The 21,619-nt window shown below is 54.3% G+C and overlaps 1 protein-coding gene across 8 annotated transcripts in view; it reads right to left on the bottom strand.

Annotated features, from left to right (window-relative positions):
* Positions 1-6,082: 6,082 nt before the first annotated feature.
* Positions 6,083-21,619, bottom strand: part of SH3BP4 (SH3 domain binding protein 4) — an 81,011-nt gene continuing 65,474 nt past the window's right edge. For all 8 annotated transcript variants that reach the window (XM_072961873.1, XM_072961872.1, XM_072961878.1 and 5 more), the window contains 3 exons: positions 16,037-18,399; positions 8,855-9,043; positions 6,083-8,055 (listed from right to left, as the gene is read on the bottom strand). In XM_072961873.1, coding sequence (XP_072817974.1) covers positions 7,825-8,055; positions 8,855-9,043; positions 16,037-18,399 — 2,783 coding nt within the window. In that variant the 3' untranslated portion in view covers positions 6,083-7,824. The remainder of the gene's footprint in view (positions 8,056-8,854; positions 9,044-16,036; positions 18,400-21,619) is intronic.

Here is a 21,619-nt window from a genome sequence, read left to right as displayed (position 1 = left end):
AAATTCTTCATTCCGGAGACATTGATCCTCACCAGGTTCAGAGTCAAAAATGAAAGCGATTCAGTCCTCCAGACCCTTTCTTTTCTAGACGAAAAAGACGACACTGTGATTCCCCAGAGTTGCCTGGCAACCCCTCAGCCTGCTTTCCTCAGGTGTCAGGTGACTGTCCAGGGAGGCAGCTCACCTGAGGCTGCAGGAGTTCAGAGTGTACCCACACCTGCTTTTCTCACCTAGGTGTGATCACCCGCACCTTGGCTGTGAACTAATTTTGTACTTGGAATGTTAAAAAATAGGTTGACGTGTGAAAAATAAAGCAAACACGTTTTCTCGCCCCGAAATGTGAGTTTCATTACAGCTCAGCTGTAATGTTATCATGGGAAAACCTGTGAACTAAAACAAGTAAGGATAGAACTGTCTAGAAAAAAATCCCAAAGGGACTCCCCATAAAATTTTTATTTATTTGATTTAAAAAAAAATCGCTACAATTACACACAAAACCACTCGGGCACTAGTACTTGGCCTCCGTTTCCCTAAGTGAATTGGTCTGCTGTGGCCATTTGGGAAGCTGCTCGTTCAATCAGCCATTCGTCCAGGAATGTACTGAGTGTGAGCTGGGCACGGTGGCATCTTCCTGCCCAGTTTGCAGCCTGTGCGGCGCAGCAAGTAGAAGCGCAGCCCTAACACAGACGCACCGAGTGGGTCATCCCTGTGGTGGGGCAGCGGGCTGGGTTTTCTGGGTTCCACACACAGCAGGTGTCCTCAAGAGGAGGCCAAGCCGATCACCTGGAAAGATGACAAAGCCTCTATCAGAGGGAGGAGGGCAGTCTAAGTAGAAACAACCCCAAGAGCAAAGACCCACGGAGAGGGACGCTCCATTAGTCTCTCCCTTGTTCGTTCAACCATCCAAGACTTGAGGGGTGCACGAGATTTGCCATCAGCCCGCATTTGACTTTGCCAAGAAAGGCATTAAAACAACTCCTATGATTTCCAATCATTACCGGTTTCCAAAATAAAGGACATTTTGCACCAAAAAGAAATGAAGGGCTTAAACTCAGGATCCGGGAACAGTCATTTGCTTTCCGTAAATTTGGCTTTCATGACCATCCTCAGGGCACCTCCCTCAGTCTTCTCATTTTGTGAGGACAGGTGGAAGCATCATTGGGGTGACAGTAACCTGTGCGCTGGTCCACCTGCTCTCAGCCATGTGGGGGGACCTCGTGGGGTGGGGGTGGAGCAGGCAGTGAGGTGCATGGGGCTCTGTCTCACGAGGACCATTCTGGGGGCCGTGTGGGTGAGCTGAGAGAACAAGGCTGGAGTTGCAGGTACAGGCAGAGACGACGGTGGCCAGGGCTGAGGTGGAGCCTGGAGAGAGGAGACAAAATGAAAGGGAGTCGACTCAGAAGCCTTAACCGTCAAAGGGATAGACGTGGGCGTGTATCTCTTAGTAACTGCCCTCCCCTGCCCTTCCAGCATCTTCTCAGGATGTCTCCTTTCAGGACCCGGGAATATGCAATACTCTCATTCCAAGTGCCTTCACCCAACGGGCTCCCTGCTTTCCCAAATTCTCTCTTGGTCCACCCTCATGACTGTGACTCAGTCTCCCTTGAGGTTTGAATATCTGGCCCTGGAGCTGGATCTTCTGTCCCGGGAGACTAACTCCTGGAGGGCCGGACACTGGCTCCTCTCCCCTATTGGGTCTCCCTTGACCCGCCGTGTGCCCATGACAGCATCCAGACCGCAGACACCGATGAGCGGCCTGTCGACCCCCCTGGGGCTCCTGCGGCCCCCTCAGCCTTGGTGGTCTCTTCCTGCTCCCAGAGTGAAAACTGCATTGAAAGTTGTGCTATATGCGTATGACATGAATATATAGATCCTCTTTCAAAAAGTAAACCTGCTGAAATAGAAAACTGAGAAAAATGACTTTCGATGTTTAAAAAGTCATAGACACAAGCAGCCAAGTTGCTGAACTGAAATTTCTTCATGTTTCCCTTCTCCCCATGAGGTAGAATGTTGGCTCAGAGGAAAAAGCTTTAAAAACACCATTCTTGCCAACCTGGAGCAGAAAATATTAATACAAGCATTTTAAACAACAGGTGTAGCAAATCTGGGTGAGTCAGTCTCCTTATGTTGAGTTTTTTTTTTTTAATAAGGGAGATTGCATTTAGATTTTCATTAACTTCCATCTGAACATTAACATTTTCTTCAAGCACATGCAAGCACATGCATGGAGACAATGAACCTCTCTAATATCAGAAATCCTTGTGGTTTTGCCGACAATTCCTAAACCTCAGCTGTTCCTGTGTCTTACCACAGCGGCTATCAAAACCCTCATCACTCCGCGGAGCTGCGGTGGATCCAAGGGCTGCCCCCCGACACTGTCACCTGATGGACGGAGAAGCTCAGCTATGACGGCATCATGATTTTTCAAAACCCTCTGGGTGACTATATGTGAGTAACTGCTTTTACTTGTGACTCCAGGTCCTGCAAGCATGCACATTATTTTAAACATTTATGTGACTCTGATGAACCTCCAGGCTTCATCAAACCGCCAAGGGGTCATGACACAAAGAGTTAAAAGCCCTGACTCTCACTCCCTAGTTTTCATAACTAGACCCAGGGGGTACGGGGAACTGTGGTTATAACCTTTTTTTCACATTAAAAAATGCTGGTGAAATGAACATGACATTGACCACCTTCCCCGTTTTAAGTGGTCCTCTAGGATCAGCAGCATTAAGCACATTGCATTGCTCTTGGGTAGAAAGGACTGAGTCTTAAAAAAGGAAAACTTTGTTTAGATGCCCGTTGTACCTCAATAAAGCTGAAATCCCCTCCCCCAAAGGAAACCTTTGGTTAAGTGCAAATATTTTAAATACTTCAGATTTGAGGGAAATGGCCACAATACTAACGCCCAGCAGGCACACACGTCCCGGCCGAGGTCTGTGCGGGTGGAGTGGGGACACCCGCCCGACCCCAGCCCGCAGCCCTGCTATCAGGGGAACTCCCCCGGCTCTGGCTTTGGGCACCTGCTTCTCAGGCGGTGGCTTTTATGCCATTTCTGGTTTCTAACGCTCTGTCTCTGATGTGGCCCGAGGCGAGGGCACGGCTGGAGGTGGACAGAACTTGGCATCGGTCCCTGTGCCAGCTGGGTCTGTTCACTCTCCTTGAGTCTCAGTTTCCTCATCTGTGAAACCACGGTGGCCCCAAGGGTCAAACAGGACAAGCTCTTCCTGGACCACAGGTGCTCAGCAAAGGCTGCGCACTTGGTGACATTCCTTCTCCCCCAAATTCAGGTTACTAGACTATTTAGGGTGAGGCCATTTCTATCTATTTTACCTAAAACCGAATTTTATTACAGCAAAAATCATGGCCCAAATCGACAGCACTTCCCTTGCGCCAGGAAACACAGTTGGGGCGTGTCATCACTTTGGTGTGCACGTCCTGGAGTACCGTCCCTGCCGGCCCGTCCCCTTCGAACTCTTTAAAACCTGCGCTGGATTTGATGCGTTCATCGCTGGACAAGATTTTGCTGTTTTTTCACATTGGCTGGAAACTCAGCACAAAGCCCACTCTATCCACTCCAATAGCCAAAGCCACCCACATTCTGACATGCATTTCCATTGCAGACATACGGGCAATTCCCTCATGCAACAAACATTTATTGCCCCAGGCCCCAGGGACTCAGAGGCGAGTTTAGACACGGCTGCTACCATCAAGGAGCTCATGTGGCTGCAGAAGGAAGGACAGGTGTTTTGGCTGGAGAAGAGCTCAAAAGCAGGGGGGTCGGAGAAGGAGAGAGGAGTTGAGAGGGAGCTGTGCAGCTGGGGTGTGGGAGGCTCAGCCGGGGCTGTGGGGAGCCCAGAGCTGACCGAGTAGCAGGAGCAGGAGGGTCTCTGGGTTCTCCTCTGTATCCCGTGGGTGGGGGAGGAGAGTGAGTTATTGGGCAAGTGGACCAGCTGGGATGCTGTTGGAATAGCTTGGCCATAAAAAGGAGTGAGGGCAAAGGGACGAATCAGAGGTCATTAAGTTCGGCCCCGGTGGTAGGAATGGTTGAGAGACCTACTCCAGGCTGGTGGGATCTGGTGGCCCCTGGAGGGGAGGGGCCCACGGCCAAGGCTGGCTTGGTAGTTGCGGCCAGGACACCTGAGACTCCTTGGAAGGGTGGGGGCTCTGTGATCACAAAGTAAACGATTTGGCGCCTGCACCATCTGGTATGACTGCCTGTTGGGTAAAGAAAAGACAGGGATTGATCACAGACAAAACTGCCCTTTTCTGGGAAATTAGAGCACAGCTTTTTTTTTTTTTTCAACTAAATCTTTCTTCTGAATATTTGGTCCTCAAAAACACCACCAAAACCATGACTTTCTATGCAAATTATTTATTACCATTTTCAGTGTCCAAACCAGCATCAGTCAATGACTGGGAATTTTAACTGAGCTTCTTGGACCAGCCTAGAAAATATTCAGTAAACACACAAAAGTCCATATTCAGATTCGTAATGACCAATTCTGGATGTGCTCCAGCCAAGAAAAAAGAGTGTGACTGAGTTCTCCAAATCTGGACCTGACATCATCCAGACGTGGTGGGGACCTTTCCCTTTTAAGAGCAAACCCCTGGCCCCTCCAGCTTGTCCGTTAGCCATCTGGGAACAGCGACCCTAGGATTAAGGTAACAGGGCTGCGGTAACACGTCACCCTCGCAGCCCCAGCGGCCCGACAGCTAACTCTAGTTGCCGGACAGAAAGCCTTTGAGGGGGTCCCCGGGGACCTGGGTCCTGCAGTCTTGACTCTCCCTCACCTTTACGTCCCTGGAGTTTTTTCTGTTCAATTAGGAGAGTGGAGGGTTTCTATGGGCCAGGCCTGTGGCCGCCTGGATCACTTCCACTCCCATCCCGGTCACCAGAGGGAGTCACTTGGTCGCACCTACTTGCAAGAGAGAGTGGGAAACCTTAGCTGTTTGCTCAGGAAGAAAGTGGGTTTTGGTGAGACTAACAGGTCCCCTCTGAAATAGTTTTCCCTTTTAAAGATTTACCCCCTCTGCCCCCTCTGGCTTTTGCATTAAATTGGGCACAGTTCTGAGACAGATCAAACTGGACTCCTTCCCCATTCTCCCAAGCAAGCCTCATCCAAAGGCTGTCGTGTAGGAGGCAGTGCTGTGAGCTGGACTCAGCCCTTTGAATAGATCTGCCGAAGTCCCATCCCCCTAACCTGTGAACGTGACCTTATTTGGAAATAGCGTCTTTCTAAAAGCAATGCTTCCCTGTATGTGGCACTTCGTTATGCAGTCCTGGGTTAGAATCTCCTCTGCCGTATAGGTCAGGGACTGCACCGAGCCCTTCCTCAGCTGCAAAATCTGAGTGAGGATGTGGCTGGTGGGCTAGAACTGACAAGCATGGAGGGTCGAGGACCACTCAGAGGTTCTTGCTTGCTCAGCACACCCCAGGGCCCTGGGAAGGGTCAGCTTCTTGTCGTCCCTGCACCCTCTCTCAATGCTGCAGACACCTTGTTCCCCAGGCCTGGCCTGGCCTTGGGCTCGGTGGTGCCTACTCAGCCCTTGACCTTAGATTAAAGTCATTTCTCAAGGCTTTCCTTAGCCCCACTCTTCCCCGTCACCTCCAGGCGGGGCTGGTCTCCATCAGCAGATCCCCATCCTGTTCTTCCTGGACCACACGGTATTCCTAGGACAAGTGATGACAGGGTCCGTGGGAGTCCTGCATGCTCCAACTAGTGCCTGATGACCATCCCTGAGACACAGATGGCTCCGTCCTCAACTGTGTACTGTGGGTTTGGGATTGCCGGGTCCAGGTGCCCAGGTCCAAGAAAAAGGCAAGCTATCCACTTGTACCCTTTGGGGACTTTGGGCAACACTGATTCCCTCTGGTGATGACTGAGACACTATATTCCAAGAGCAATTAAGTTAATAGCAAGAAACTAGATGCCCGCTGTGCCAGCTGTCACGCTGTCCTCCAGGGGTTACTGTGTGGGGGAGGGGGCCATCGTTCCACACACAGATACTTACAGGAGATTTTGCTTTTGTTTTATTTAAAGCCCAGTGGGTACAGAAAAACACACACACACTTAACAGGTTAAAATATCCAAAGAAAATTTACTGCAACTTTGTAGAATTTAATTTGTGCTACAACACATGTTGCATAGGAAACTATTTAAAGCCCCTGAGGAAAAAAATCTCCATATTTAAGGTGCGACGGGTTTTATTTCTTCTTTGGGGAAAAGTGAGAGATGCTCTCTGGGAAGACGGAAGGTGGAGAGTTAGGAAGCAGAATTTAAGGTTGTTTCGTGTGATGATCGGGGAACTGTGTGTCTTGGTTCTTGCAGCATAAAATATGCAGTGTTTTGTTGTTGTTTTTTAGCCAGTTGGATTTCAGTATCTGAACCAATAGATATATAAGAACGTTTTAGCCCAAGAAAAGATTTACGCTGATTATACTAAGTAATTAACATGTTTCCAGAAAGCAGATTGAGTCAGTGAGATTCAGGAATCCCAGATGCCCGACATGACTCATCTAAACACAGTGCGTGTCCTGACCACATTCTTGGACATCAGCTGGACTGACCTGCCAGATGTCTCTTAACCCTGCCCCTCACCCATTTCTGAGATGATGCAACAGCCTTGGGATGCAGCCTCGCAAGTTGATCTGCAACCATGAAGGGTAGCGATACGACAGTCGGCCAAATCCCAGGTTTTATGTGGGAAACATTTTCAATTTCAGAAAACGTCCATCCCACTCACATAATCTTCATATTAAAAAAAAAATTTCCCTATGCTATTTATTTCCAACGAGAGATGGGCACACCAGGAGGGGAGCAGGGTTACATTTTAGGTGGAAGGAAGTGGAGTTTGGCAGAGGACAGCAGGCACCTCTGGACACCAGTGTGGGGTGTGATGCTTGTGGTGATGTTTCCTTCACACCCAGAGGAGTGGCTCCAAGCTCTGCAGGAGGGACCCCCTCCACCCAGGGAGGAGGGTGACATTGGCCTCTCAGAGCTACAGGGACCACCTTGGTCTCCACGGTGGAGCTCTTCTGCAGGACAAACTGCACACGGGCAGGGGCTGCGGAAGCCGCCGACTGCTGATGCTCTTCATCTCAAGGGCATCCAGCCGCTCATGCTGGATTCCACTCTGCCGCTAAAGCTCAGAAAAGCTTCCCAGGTGCTGTGGCTGAGCCTTTACTGCAACACGAGGCAAAGGTACGCAAGGTCATGGTAAGAGGGAAGAGCAGGACCAGTGTCAGAAAGAACGGGCATCGACTATACTCACTCACTGAAACACCGCATTTCCTATTTGATTTCCTTTTTACAAGTACACAGCAAAGAAGGTCCAACACCTGGATGAGTGTCTTTCTGCGCTAAGTGTTGAAATGCAAAGTGTGTCCAGCAATCAGAAACACCCTCATGGCCTTAAATACATATATACATCTGTAACATAATTTAAAAAGGTCTTTATATGACATAAAAACCTCAACAGCATCTGTCCCATTATGTGTTTTTTTTTTTAACCTTTATGGTCCATTAAAAAATTAGATACCACCTTTCTCATTTGCCCCCACCCCCCATACTTTAAAAAAAAAGTGATTTTAAATTTATATTTAACAAATAGAAAGCTATTTGATTGGCAACAACCTGCAGCAGAAATTCCCTTCAGGCTCCCCCGTGTTCCAGGAGGCGGTGGAGCATGGCGTGTGCTTGGTCCTGGGGGTGCGTCCAGCCGGGAGGGGCCCTGGAGCTGTCTGAGCAGCTGACCCGTCCTCCCTCCCCAGCTCCGTGTGACCATGCGGGCAGCCAGGACAGACGGAGAGCGTGAGCCCCCTCAAATCACAAAGTCGTCATGGTCATGGTCCACAGGACTGAAGGCGGCTGCTCGCAAGATGTCCAGGGAGTTCACCAGGATCAGGGTTCCCGTGAGGTGTTTCCAGCGCTTGGTGATTGGGTTTTTCATCTTGTCCAGGCCCAGGTGCAGCTCCTGGATGACATCCCGGTAGCTGTCCCCGACCTGGTGGCTCCAGGTGAGTAGAAAGTCGTACGCGGGTTTCCACATGGCCTGGATGACCGAGAGGTCCAAAACCAAAAGAGGAGAGGAGACAAGAGGTTAGGGGAAAGTGAGGGGCCGGACCCCAGGGCCTGTGTCCGCCGTTGATGGAACTCTTTAAGAGTGAGGCAAACCCAGAGCAGCGGGGCAGCCGGCTCTGCCCCACCTGCCGGCTCGTTCCGGAGGGAAGAAGGCACCTGGTGTGCGAGCAGGTGCGTCGCAGTAAGTGCTGACCAGGCAGAAAGGGCCTCTCTTCCCTTATGACCCCAGTAGCGCTTTCCATTTATTTAGAGACTTGTCGCATTAACAAGAGATGCCCTTACTCTTGGGAATTCGTGCTTCCTAAGGTCTCGCAAGCCTGAGTGTCTTTCCAGAAGCTGCAAGCAACCTCCAGAAACAAGTGAGGAAACAGAGACTCTGCGCAGGAACCCGTCCAGACCGGGTTAGAGCTGCGCGATCTCCCCGGGATGCACCCACCACGGCGCCGGGGCGTCCCCAGCCAGAGCCGACCATCGGGGGCTCCGTCAGGCATTGCTCGGTGTGACTGAATGTAGTTAAAGATCGGAATCAGTGACGGACTGGCAGTGCCACTCCTGCTGTTCCAAACAGTGGCCGTGCCCTCGCCAGGGCCTGGTTCACCATGAAGGATTCCCAGAGAGGCTGAGACTTGCTCCCTCCCGCTCGGCGTGGGCCGACTGCGTGCGGGCACAGGCGCCCGTGCACTTGTGACCTCCTGTGTCCCCATCAACCCGCTCCAAAGCAGATAGAGTTAGCACATGTTACAGGTTGAGGGAAGGGCAGCTCCGCTCACCTCGCTGTCCACGACCCCGTTCCTGTCCCGGTGGGGGGACTCGTACGCATCCATCTGCTGCTTGGACACCTTGGCCAGCTTCTCAGCCAGCTCCCTCCAGCGCTGCGCCACCTCGACCGCTGTGGTCAGGAGCACGAAGTCCTGGATGAGCCTGACCACCAGGCCCTGGCAGTCCATCTTCAGTAGGGCCTGAGGAGGAAGGAGCGGGTGTGAGGCAGGACCGAGGAGGGCAGGCTCTGGCTCCCCGTGGAGCCAGCACCGCAGAGGCTGCGCACTTGGACCCTAAACACCGCGAGGCCTGGGCGCAGCACCTCTGCGACTCAGGTGCGGCAGAAACTGTGATTTGCAGGGCGGACTGGGTCCCCCCACCTCCCAATTCCTGTCCTCTGGGAACCTCACCATGTGCAGAAGGGTGGTCTCTGCAGATGCACTGAGCTAAACTGAGGCTGCACTGGATTAGGGTGGGCCTCTCATCCAGTGACTGGCGTCCTTATAAGGAGAAAAATAGAGACTCAGAGACAGAGGGAAGAAGTCTGCGTAAGGATGGAGGCAGAGACGAGTGATGCAGCCACACCCCTGGAGCAGCCAGGAGCTGGGAGAGGCGGGGGTCAGATTCTCCCGCAGAGCCTCCAGAAGGAACCGGCCTTGCTGACCGCCCCAGAACTGCGGGGGATAAACTGCTGTTGCTTTGAGCCTTTTAGTTTGCGGCACTTTGTCGCAGCAGCTCCAGCACGCTGACCTGCAGGGTGGGCGGGAGGACAGCTGTCCATCCGTCCCCACCCCGACTGGGGCAAGTGGAGAGGTGATGCCCCTCACCAGGACGGCCAGCGTGGCCTGGGGCTCAGGGCCGGACCACAGGACATCAGCGGACGGAGCAGGAGAGACGCGGGTGGTGGGCTCAGGCCTGGAGCTCAGACCGAGTCTGGGCCTCTGAGTTTCTGGACACACGTGAAAGCCCTGTGAGGAGGGAGGATGAGCCCTAAGGCTGAAACGGAGGGCAGACCATCGAGAAGCGACCTCCTGAATCCACGGGGCTGCTCCCTCGTCAAAGCTGCAGGAAAGCGCTCTCCAGTAGGTCTCCAGGACAGGGATCACTCACTAGGGAGGGACAGGGACTCAGGAGGGAAAGAAATGCCTGTCAGCCGGGAAGGAGGCAACGGGACAGAGCCCCGCCCAAGTCCCTGCTCAGCCCGAAGAGCACGTGGCCACCCTGGGACTTGATCAATTTGAACTTTGATATCTTCAAGTGAAACGGGACGTTTACTCGATGTGTGCTGCAGAAAGAGGATATACGTGTGTCTACGTTACGGGGCAGAGAGGTGTGATAAGCTGATAGAATTTTGGATTTAAATTCTTTGATATGGTGTGGATTGAGCCCAGACACACCGAGGCAGGCAGGGTCCCCTCCAGCTACGCCTGCTGTCCTGAGAAAGCGTCGGGCCGACCACCGGTGACGATGTTCCCACCCGGCCTTCCTCACAGCTGCTCAGCGCACGCACACAAAGCGAGCCCAGGTCTGTGTGCTCAGCTGCCTGGCTTTGCAGGTGGCCTCGTTTCCATGGCAACAGAACACTTCAGAGTCATCTGCATCTGATTCAGGTACTCCTGGCTGGGGCCATCAAAGCTCCTCTCTCCCCGGGGGCCCTGACAGGCACAAAGGTCCTCAGAAACTCAAAGCATCTCTCTGGCCCCAAGAGGCCACAGCTGGGACACTGCCCACACCATCATCAACGGGCAGTTTATGCATTTTTTTCCCAGAAGGGTGCATTTTGGGTGCCCACCAAGTCTTAGCAATAGAAAATTGTTCAGCGGGAAGGGACATGGCTCTGGAACCTTTTCCCTGTAGCATCCTCTTTAATGTCTGCGCACACACCAGGACATACTGGTAACACCAGAAAATACCCAACGAAGTGAATAAAGCACAACGCTGGTTCCAGCTGGACTCACACTGATTTGAGTGAATCATGACTTAAATCAGGGTGGCCAAGGTGTTCTAGAAGGGGCGAGGCAGGACCCATTTCTGGCTTTGCAGGCAGGGGGTCTCTGCTGCAGCGACCCCGCTCTGCTGGTGGGTGTGAGAACCGCACAGATGACGCCTGGGCGCGGGGGCACGGCTGCGTTCCAGGAAAACCTCATTTACAAAGGTAGGCAGCTGGGCCCCCATTTGAAAACCTACTCTTACGAAAATACAAAACCATTGTTTTGGTTTTGCTGGGCGTTCATTCCAGCCATGCTTCCACTCCTGAGATGTTCAAACACCAGAAGGGGCAGTCACCAAGGCAACAAGTGAGGGGCAGCCCCCTGCTCCTCCACGTATCAGCAGCCTCGGGCGTGGGGACCACCTGGCAGGAAGTCCCCAGGAACTTCTAAATGCATAGCTGCTAGGTACCTGCTTCCTCTTCCTCCTCCGGGGAACGAGGTGGTTTTGCTCCTCACTCAGAGAATCCCTCCACACCTTTCTTCCCAGCCCCACCTCTCCCCAGTTCCCGTTATTTTCAAGGTCTTGGCGTTCATTTCACCCCCACCTCACTTTTAAAACAACCACCGCCTTGATTTGCATCCTATGGCAACTTTCCCTTTGTCAGAGGAAGATCTCCGAGAGCCCACGGCCCCTCTTCCTTCTCTCCCTCCGGCTCCTTGACTCAAATTGTCCAAGAACCGCCACTGCCAATGACAGCTGGTCACCAAGCCCCGTGGCTTTGTGCCTGGTGGCCCCTGGCCCAGCCTGGAGCGCTGGCCTCGGCCCTGCAGGGGAGTCTGCCCCTAGCACCTCCACCTGGCTTCTGGTCCCGCCGGGAGGGCAGACGTGGTGCCTCTCGCCGAGGGTGTAATCACAAAGTCAGGAACCATTTCTTACCTCGAAAGCATGTTGTTGAGTGGAAATACTTCCAGTTCTTGGAGAGCCGGGTTCCTCAGGGCTCCGTCTGCCACCCTCCAGACACCCGCACCGCCACCCCCACGAGATGGCCATCACCCAAGTCGGCGCGGTCTTACAGCAGGAGCCAAATCCTCCCCTTCACCCAGTGTGGGCACAAGTCACGGTGCAGATTACACAGCAGGACGTTTTCCACTGGGGCTCTTGACCCCACTCAGAACACCCTTCCCCAGACGCGCAGTTTATCAGAAGCAGCATTAATGCCCTAAAAGCCCAGAACATATCCCGCAGTCTCCCCCCTTCTTAAAACAAAATAACACTCCCTCACCCCGAAACCCAAGGCTCACAAAGAGGAGGCTGTGAACACACCACAGGGGCCATTCAGCCCAGCCGCTGCCGTGGCAGCTCGACAGCTGCAGGGTTTCTAAAGCTACCCTGTCATTCTCAGGCCCTGCTCTCCCCAGAGTGACACCTGCTGCCATGGAGCCAAAAGATGGCTTCTCGAGTCTCTGGCGGGGGCCAGGAGACCACAGGGTGTTGTCCTGGGACGATCCTGGACAAGCCTGCAGAGCCAAGGGGCCGGGACCTGCCCCAGAACAGCCTCGGTAACTGGGAGGCCAGGCACCTTGGTCCTCCTGGAGCCTGAGTTCCTGCAGCGTCCAGCCCGCCAGGGCTGCAGCCGCCACACAGGCGCAGAGCGCCCCGCACATGCACTTGATGGGGAAATGCAGATGATGCCTGGCAAATCCTATGAAATGGGTGTTAACCTAGTCTACACTCCAGGCCGTAAGGGCAGCTGCCTCTGGGAGATGGGCCGGGGACCTTCTGCTGCTGTTCTTCAGGACTGCCAGGTACCAAAGCAAAAGGCAGCATCTGCTGTCTTGACAAACAGAAAAATAAACTTATAATTTTTATTCTTGACAAAACAAGACCGGGGATGAGCCACGGCAGTGGTGCTGACCCCAGGCCCCCGGAGGCTCTGAAGGCTGGCACCGATGTGCACGTGGCGCAGGGCCGGCAGGCCATGGATCCCCACCTGCCTGGGGTGGACGGAAGGCGCCCCCCGGCTCCACGTCAGCGCCCACAGAGTAAGCGCAAGCAGTATCCGGCCCCAGCAGCTGCATGCCATTATCCCATTGCCCCGCGCACCGCCATCCTGTACCAGCCCAGCCTCCAGCCTCTCCTGCCTCTGGCTGCCCCCACTCTGTGCTCCTCTGCGCCCTCGGCCCTTGCCCATGTTGGATAGCCATTCTCCGCCACAGACAGGCATGCGTCTACTGCAGCGCCGGCGGGCGGGGACGGAGGGCAGTCTCTGCTGTGGTCACACCGTGGGGGTGAGAAAGGGCAGCAGAGGCACCGCCGAAAGCATATGTTTACCCGAGATGCCTCCGGACCAGCTCCGAGGTTGAAAACACGCACTGAAACAGTGGGGAAGGGAACGGACCCCGTGAGACCGCGTCCAGGTCAGTCCCAGCCTGCCTGCACCCCCGCACTCACTCATTCACCCCTCAGATAGCCGAGCGTTTGCTGCGTGCCGGCGTCCTTTCCCTCCTGGAGTTCGCGTTCACGGTAATGACGAGAACCGTGAACGTGAGTCAACAAGACCATTTCAGGTCGAGGAAGCGCCGTGGGGACAGTGCCACCATCACACAGGCTCAGGCACGGTGCCCAGAGGCACAAGGCTGCTTTGCCAAGGGCTGCAGGAGGGACGAGAGGGCATTTGAGCTGGGATCTGAAGGACAGAAAAAGCTGCCACGTGAAACGGGGAAGAGTGTTCCAGGCAGAGGGAACAGCATGTGCAAAGGCCTGAGGCAGGGGCGAGCTGGGTGTGTCCAAGATCCAGAGAAAAGGCCGGAGTGACCGGTGTGCAGGGGGCAGGTATGGGTCCCCGGTGTTGTGGGATGGGTGGGGCCAGGTCTTACAGGGGAAGACGGACAGCTCCGCTTTTCCTTTCTGTTTTTTCAGTTGAAGTACAGTCGGTTCACAATGTTGTGCTAGTTTCTGACAACTCAATTCTTTTTTCTTTCCCGTCTCCCTGCAGATTCACTGTCCCAAACCTTCACCATTTCTAATTCGTTTAATCACTGCTTCCAAATCAAGGAATCATAACTAAACAGGAAATTCCCTTCAAAATGAGGCGGGTGGTGGGGAGGAGGTGGTCCGGCCGTGACAGGGCTGGAGAGGGGCCAGGCTGAATCAGTGCCTTAGGCCATAGGAAACATGGTCGGTGATTTGTAAGCCCTTGGAGATAGAACACCTGGTTTTCAGCAACTTCTCAGACCCACCGGGATAAACCAGCTTGTGGTTTCTAGAAGTTTGGCCAACCATTCAAATCTGCCAGCCAACGGGATGAGATAGGAGAAGTGCCGGGGAGAGAGGAAGGGAAACTGCAAAACCAGTTTCACGTTGTCCCACAAATCTGACCTTGTCTCAGCACAACGTTCCTGCCAAGGTCAAGTTTCATTTCCTCGTCTCTAGGAGGGGAGAGGATCCCAGATGCGCACTGACCCCTGCCATTACCCAAGGAAGCCACCCGAAAAACCCGCTCTTGGAGACAGTTCCCGAGCTGAAAGATGAAAAGAAACGAGGATGAAATGGAAATAAAAGCCACCTCTTAGATTACCGTTTGAGCGTTTTCTAGCTGTAACAGGGGAACAATCAATACTGTTTCTGTTCCATGAAAGAACATCATTCCACTGTGGATGCAAAGTCCCAGCGGCAGGCTCGCCCCTGCCTTCTGTGCGAGGTCCATCCACAAGGAGACGGGGCAGCTCGAGCTGGACACAAGGCTCGAGAATTGATTTCACAGCTGGGCCAGCAGGGCAAGCCCTGAAGGGGAGCCCCTGGGTCCTCAGGGTGCAGGAACCCCTCCCAGCGCCAAGGTAGGTTCTTTAGCTGCCCCCACCCACCCGGCCCCTGTTGTCATGACAACTGCTTCCTCCCCACTGAAGCTGCCATCAGCGATGCCCCAGTGACCTCCTGGTTGCCACTTCCAGTTCCTGCCTCCCTGCTCTGGGCAATGTTGGTTCTCGTCCCGCTCCACAGGTCCTGCACTTTGAATTACCGTGGGCCACTGTCCAGGGGGCTTTTTCACGCCCTGCTCCCTACCAGGCTGTGGTGCATGCTCCCTGCAGCAGGGGTCACACCCCTGGGGACTGGTTCCCTTCTGTGCCCTCAGCTCCAGGGTGCAGCCCAGGATGGGTGTGCAGTGATGAGCCCCGGCTGTCCGCCTCTGTCCACTTGTGCGTCCTCAGACACCCCCAGCTCACAAAAGACGGCTGGTGTGGGGGGAGGGGGGGAGTCGGAGTGGCAGAAATGCTCACTGGGGTCACCCCTTACAGAAACTGGGAGCGAAAGTGGCTGTCTGGAGTCGGCGGAACAAGGAATAAAAGCCTACGACCGAGCCACGGGGTTTCCCGCGGGAACAAAAACTAGGGCGGTGTCCACATCAGGAGGATGGGAAGGGACTGAGTCGGCTTCTAGCACAGAAAGAAGGCGGAAGAGAACAGGGCAGATTCAACCAGTGCTGCCCCGAGGACACTAAGCTTCAAGGTCACCACTCTGAGGCCACCAGAACTGAAGCAACAGTTAAGAGCGGGTTGCCTGCGGGGCAAGGGACCAGCGCAGAGCTCAGGTCTGCTGGAGGCCGTGAGAGGGGCCAGCAAGAGCCCCACCCCCCCCCGGTGGCTTGTGGGCCGGGGTATCCAGCAGCAGGGCTCCAACGCCCCCCTTCTTATGTCTCAGGATTCCAGTTCCCAGCTTCGCTGGCAAAGTGGAGACTGTCCTCATCCCAACTCAAACACACCCACAAAGGAGGAAGAGGGAACGACACTGAGAGAGCGGAGAACACTTAAGCGAAGCCTGGAGAGAAGAACCCACCTCGACGTGAAGTCAGACCCTGGGGCGGTGGTTCACAAAACTTCCGAGGCACAGATCCCGTTGGGAATGTGATGAAAGTAGAGATCTTCTCCCGCGAGCGCTAACCTGGGGCGGGTGGAGCACGGGCGCCCCTTGCACCGCGACCCGCACCAGGCGTACGGAGATCCATTCTGAAATCCCAGAGCTCACCAGTTCAGCGCGAAGAGACCTGAACCACCCTTGCGCGGTGGGTCTGAGTGGTTTGGGGGCCCCACCTGGTCCCCCGTAAATGCCTGTGTCCAGGTGCAGGCTTCAAACCCTGTCCGCGAGTCTCGGGGAGCGGAGGGGAGCCCTGACACTGGTCCACTGACTCACGACTCCAGGCCCGAGCCCACGCGTGTCGGGGAAAGGGGACGGCGCCGCGAGTCCCAGCCCCGCCGGGCACTCACCATCATGAGCTCCTTCTGGAAGGACTTGCGGTCCTTGTTCTCCGTGTTGTTACAGTCCTCCTTCAGCTTCTCCAGAACGGACGCCACGCGCTCGGGCTCGCTGTCCAGCTCGGCGCGGCAGAAGCAGGTGAGTGGCAGGTCGCCGTAGCCCAGGGCGTCGGCGAAGGAGCGCCAGCTGCTGACGTTCTCCATGAGCAGCGTGCGCACCGAGGCGTAGATGTAGGTGAGGAACTTGCAGGGTCGCAGGATCTGCTCCAGCAGCACCGACGTGCTCAGCTCGGGCCCGGAGAGGAGGCTGGGCCGGGCCTTGCCCACCACGAGCACGTTCTTGGCGTGCACGAGGCCCACCCGGCCCTGGTGGTAGCCGATGTACCACTCCTTGGTCCACAGCTGGCCCTTCAGCCGGACCTTCTCCTCGCTGAGCAGGGCGATGGTGTCGCCCTTCTTGTACTCCAGCAGGTAGTGGTTCTTGCTCTGCCGCACCACCGTCTTGAGTAACTTGCCGAACTTGAGGCTGGACACGGGGCGGTCCTGGAAAGTCGGGTACTTGGTGGTGGCGGCGAACGGGGACAGAATGATCTTGCCAACTTCGTTCTTCTTGAGAAACCGTCTCTGCCCGGATGGCTTGATGGCACTTTTTGGAGGGGGCTGGGGCGTCTGGACGCAAAACTGGGTCAGGATGGCCTCCTGGTCGTCTTTCACCTGCACCCTCAAGGTGAAGTCGGAGAGCTCGCCAGGGTTCTGGCAGGTGATGGGGAAGATGAGGCGGCTGACCTTGCCCAGCTTCACCTGGAACCCGCGCACAGCTTTGGCCTGCTCACTGGCTCTGACCTCGTAGTTGGTCATGTTGGAGAACATGCAGACCTGGAGATCCTGGGGCCGGGACAAGACGAACTGGTGCTTGCCCCAGAGCTGCAGCGCCACTGGGGCAGGGCTCGGGGCCTGGCGGGTGACCTCGCTGACCAGTAGCGTCTTGGGGGCACAATCATGCCCAAAAATGGTCACCACCGTCTTGAAGGATGGGTGAATGTGTTTGGGGCCATAGAGACCCACGGTGACTTTTTTATGGATGAAGTCCCAGACCGTGGAAGGGTAGAGGATGTTCGGGCCGTGGGCAACGATGGCCAGGTACATGCAGGGCTCCAGGTTGTCCAGCTGGACCTGGACCGTGTCCCCGTAGCTGTAGGTGAGTGGGATGGGGACATATGGCCCTTCCTTTGAGTCGCTCCTCAGGCACTGGAGGCCCACTGTGCTTTTGCTGAAAATGTCATTTTTCACCTCGGCTGAAACCTTCATCTCCAAGATGAGATGGGTCTTCACCTCCAGGGTGCTCAGCTTCACCTCCAGCACCGGGCTGACGCTGCTGCACCTGTCGCTGTTGAGTTCCAGCGGGGGGTCCAGCAGGGCCTTCATGGAGATCTGCTGCGTCTCCCCTGGGGCCACGTGGCCTTCGGGCACGTGGATGCTGATGTTGGTGTCGGGGAGCTGCACGGCGCCCCCCGAACTATCCAGCTTGCACACGATGTTCGTCTCCACCGCCTGGGTCTGGCCCCACCCGGGACTCTGGCCCAGCAAGTCCAAGTCGTGGCAAGACCGGGCCAGCTTCCGGTGGCTCAGCCAGGCGGCGCGGAAGTCTTCCCGGCTCTGGAACTGCTCGGGGGCCGGCGATTTCAAGCCTGTGAAAAACCCCGAAGACGCGGGCGCGTCGGACTTGGCTTGGAGGACGGAGAGTTCCGACAGGCTGTAGGAACGTTTGCTTCGGAAGAACGGGTTGTCCCGCTTGACCGGCGGCTCCGTGTGGAGTCGGTGTGTGGCCGGCAGCTCGTCGAAGATGTCGCCGATGCTGTTGGTGGTCGCAGAGCTGGACTCGGTGAAAGCGGACGTGCCCGTGTCGAAGAGGAGCAGGTCCACGGTGCTCTTGGGAGTCAGCTCGTCCACGCTGCTGGGCATCGCCGGCACGTTCCCATTGAGGAACGGGTTGGTCTGGACCCCGTTCCAGAAAGGGTTGTTACTGTAGGGTCTGCTTGGCCCCTTCTTGTCTTCTGCCCACCCTCCGAGCAGATCCAGCGCCTTGGCTGCCTCATCGGGGCTGTCTGGAAGATTGTCGATCATCCCACTGTCACTCAGCGTGGAGTTCCGGTAGTTCAGGGGCTGCACGTAGGAGGAAGGGATGTAGCCCATCTCCGTGGTGTTGTGTGCGTACCACCACTCCCCGCCCGACGTGTCCAGGACGTAGAGGTGGTCCCCCTTGGAGAACTTCAGGGTGGTGAAGTTGGTTGGGCAGTAGTCCTTGATGGCGACCACTTCCTTTGCATTTCCGAAAGGCGTGGGATTGTCTGCTAGCAAGGCACTGGGAGAAGGCACTGTGCAAAACACAAAGAACAGGAGGTGAGGGCGGGGCCTGCGGGGGGGGGGAGGGCGTGAGGCCGAGCCTTGCCCGAAACCAGGGAGAAAGGAGAAAGGAGGTCTGAGGAACAAACACCACTGATGTGTAGACAATGAGTCGGGCAAGTTACGAACAAACAAACCGAAGTGAAATCTGGGGTGTGATTCACCTGGCTAACAGCCTAACTCAAGCCTCGTCCTCCCAAATTCCGTCACGTCCCAACGCACAAAGTCGGGTGGAAAGGCCAGGAGGAGTCTCCCCACCATCCACGGACGCGCCCATCAGCACAATGCAACAGTCAACATATCCCCAGGTCTTAAACGTTTCATTTTGACCAAATCTTTATGCAACTAACTTACCGGGATGGCTGCTGGGTCAAAAGAGAAGCTCAAGGTGATTCACTGGGAAAAACGGAGTGATGGTAAGTTAAGTGACCCACCGCATACAACCAGGGACTGGAAAGGACCCTCAGGAGAACCTCTCCGTGTTTAAGAGCTGATTCTGCTTTCTGCCTTCAGCATGAAACACGTAAACTGAGGGCAGGGTTCCCCTGACAATCAGGCCTGGTTCTTAGTTTCCAAGTTGAACCCATTCTTCATCCAACTGTTCATATGAAATAAGATTTCTGAGGTCGGTCTCTTTCAGCCTCTGCAAAATGACCATTCAGGGCAACAGTGTGGAAGTGGCCTCTCCCTCACTCCTTGGAAACGGAAAGTTTAGGTCTAGTCACACCTCACGTTATGTCTGAACAGCTCCCTAAGCAATCTGAAAAATCCCAACACTTTAAACCGTGACTCAAGCTAATTTATAGTTCTTGGCATTCAGCCTTGTTACCGATGTAGACAGCAACTGGACCAGCAAAAGCGAAAGTCATCGAAACGAGTAGGGTGTGTTTTGAAAAGTAACGGATAATTAAAAGCTGAGTGTTTTCTCTCCCTCCCATACATGACAGAGGACCTACACCCAGGAGACGAAGAAACTCCTTTCTGATGGAAATAAGCCCGTGTGTTTCTCCCCAGACCCTACCCCAACTGCGCTGTGTTTTGCCGAGTTTGCTGAAATTCTGCCTTCCTGTAACAAAGAGAGTAAACTTTTTTCAGTTGCTTATGTAAACCAGCAGAGAAAGGACTACATTTTTAGTCAAACTACACCTACATCTTGTCTAATATATGACTGAGTCAACAGGCATCCTATGCTATCAGACGGGCCCCCTCCAGAAAACAGCCACCTGCCGCTTTCCCTGTCCTTTAGAAGGAAATAAAGAAAATCAAATCGTGCTTCCTTGGTGCAGACTCAGAGAGCAACGCAGGAAGTTTCTAATGCTTTACGTTGCCTAACTTCAAGAGACGATGCTTGGCGGGGAGTGTACCTGGCACTTGAAGGCTGTCACCTACCACCCTCTGTCCGGGGTGTCGGGAGAATCTGACTCGGGGGTCCCGCGACCTGGGTTTTTCATCCCTGGAGCCTGAGATTCCTCATGATGGAGAAAAACCGTCTTTCCTGCGCGGGCTCTGGGGAGGAGTGAAGGAGACGACGCTGACGGAGTGATTCGCATGATGACGGTTAGTTCACGCAAGGACCAGCAGAGCGTCATGTTTAAGTAGGCAGCTCCACCCTCCTCCCAATTTAACTTCTCTCCATTGTATTTACCATCAACCCATATGAAATGGACCTTATGTATTTCTTTGTTTTTTTCGGGGGTGGACTCTATCGCCCCATGAGGGTGTGAGCTCTGTTAGGGGACGTTTTGCTTGGCGGTGTCCCAGGAACGGGACCTGTGTCACATAGCAGGTGCTCACTAAGTGTTCGTGGAGTGAATGCTCATCTTGGAGGCTTACAACAGAGAAGCCACACCCCTGTTCCTGGAACAAGACGTTGGCCAAAGGCAAAGCCAGTGTCCCTGGCCGTGACCCACTGCTGCAAGACCACACCAGAGAGAAGCCACTCGACACTGAAGCGGGGGCCAGGAGTAAAACAGCCAAGTCAGACAGAGTGGCTTCGAGAGGGTGGGAGCAGAGAGGTGGTTCAGCTGGGGTCGCGTGACGGTGCACGAGCTTCTCACCCCCTGTTTTCTGGTCAGAGGCTCCAGTGATACAAACCGCTTTTTGTTTCCTTGACACAACTAATGAAAACATCACTGAAACATTAAAACCAAATGAAAATGAAAGAAAGCTTGCCCGTTATTAAAATCTTGTTAGAATCCCTCAAAAGCTATACCCCTATTATTATGTTCCTCCAGGATAATTCCCTTATAGTAATATTTTTAAAATTAAAATCCAAAGCTATTAAGCAGGCTTTGATTGTAGCTAAAGAAAATGTATCAGTGCAAATGATCACTTAGGTCTTAACCAGACTGAAGAATAAAAATGGTTTTACTTAAAATTCCAAGCACTCTCCTTAGAAGAGTAGCGGTAATGGATGTCACCCAAGGACTGAGCTCGTCCAGCGGGGGATGGCGCCCCTTCCCGTCGGCCCGCCCCCTCCTCCTGACCCCTGGAGGTGGACTGTGGTGTGAGCTCCCTTCTAAGACCCGCCACTGAGCACCTGGGGACGTGAGGCTGGGGCTTCCATCCAATCGAACGCAGGAAAATCCCTATTGGAGTCCATCTTAATGAATTCTGCAGGGTGTCGCCCAGATTCACAGCTACTTTGATTTTAATACAAAAAAAAAAAAATCCTTGAGTGTCAGGAGGTTCACTGCACTGAATAATACATCTCCTGTCCTCCTGCCTCAGTTCTTACGCAGGAAAGCGTTAACCAGGGGCAGATTTTGCAGCAGATACCCTGGCTGGAACAGAGTCCCACCTTGAAGCCTGCTGACCATCGGGATGTGTGGGAAGCCCTCGGGCTGGAATGCTGCCCTGGGAGGGGAGTCCAGAGGGTCCCTGCGTCCTCCCCCCGGGCACCCCCCTCCCCCAAGCTAACCTCCCCACATGCAAGCTGCACTATTCTCTTAGGAATAACAGTTCCTCCCACATCATTATCATTATTGTTCAAAATTCAGCTCTCTGCCCCTCGTTTCAAAATCCCAGCCCAAACCCCACAACCGACGCCTCTAGTTTCCGGCTTTCACCACGAAAGCTGGGTTATACAGTGAGAAAACAAGGTCCATCTTGGACTATGAACAATAAATGGCTGGGTTATTTACAGCAACGCCTAACAGGTCTGCTGCTCTTAGTAATAAAAATCTCATGATC

This window comes from Vicugna pacos, chromosome 5 (genome assembly GCF_048564905.1).
Source record: "Vicugna pacos chromosome 5, VicPac4, whole genome shotgun sequence".
Taxonomy (NCBI): domain Eukaryota; kingdom Metazoa; phylum Chordata; class Mammalia; order Artiodactyla; family Camelidae; genus Vicugna; species Vicugna pacos.
This window is presented reverse-complemented; position numbering and strand designations above follow the sequence as displayed.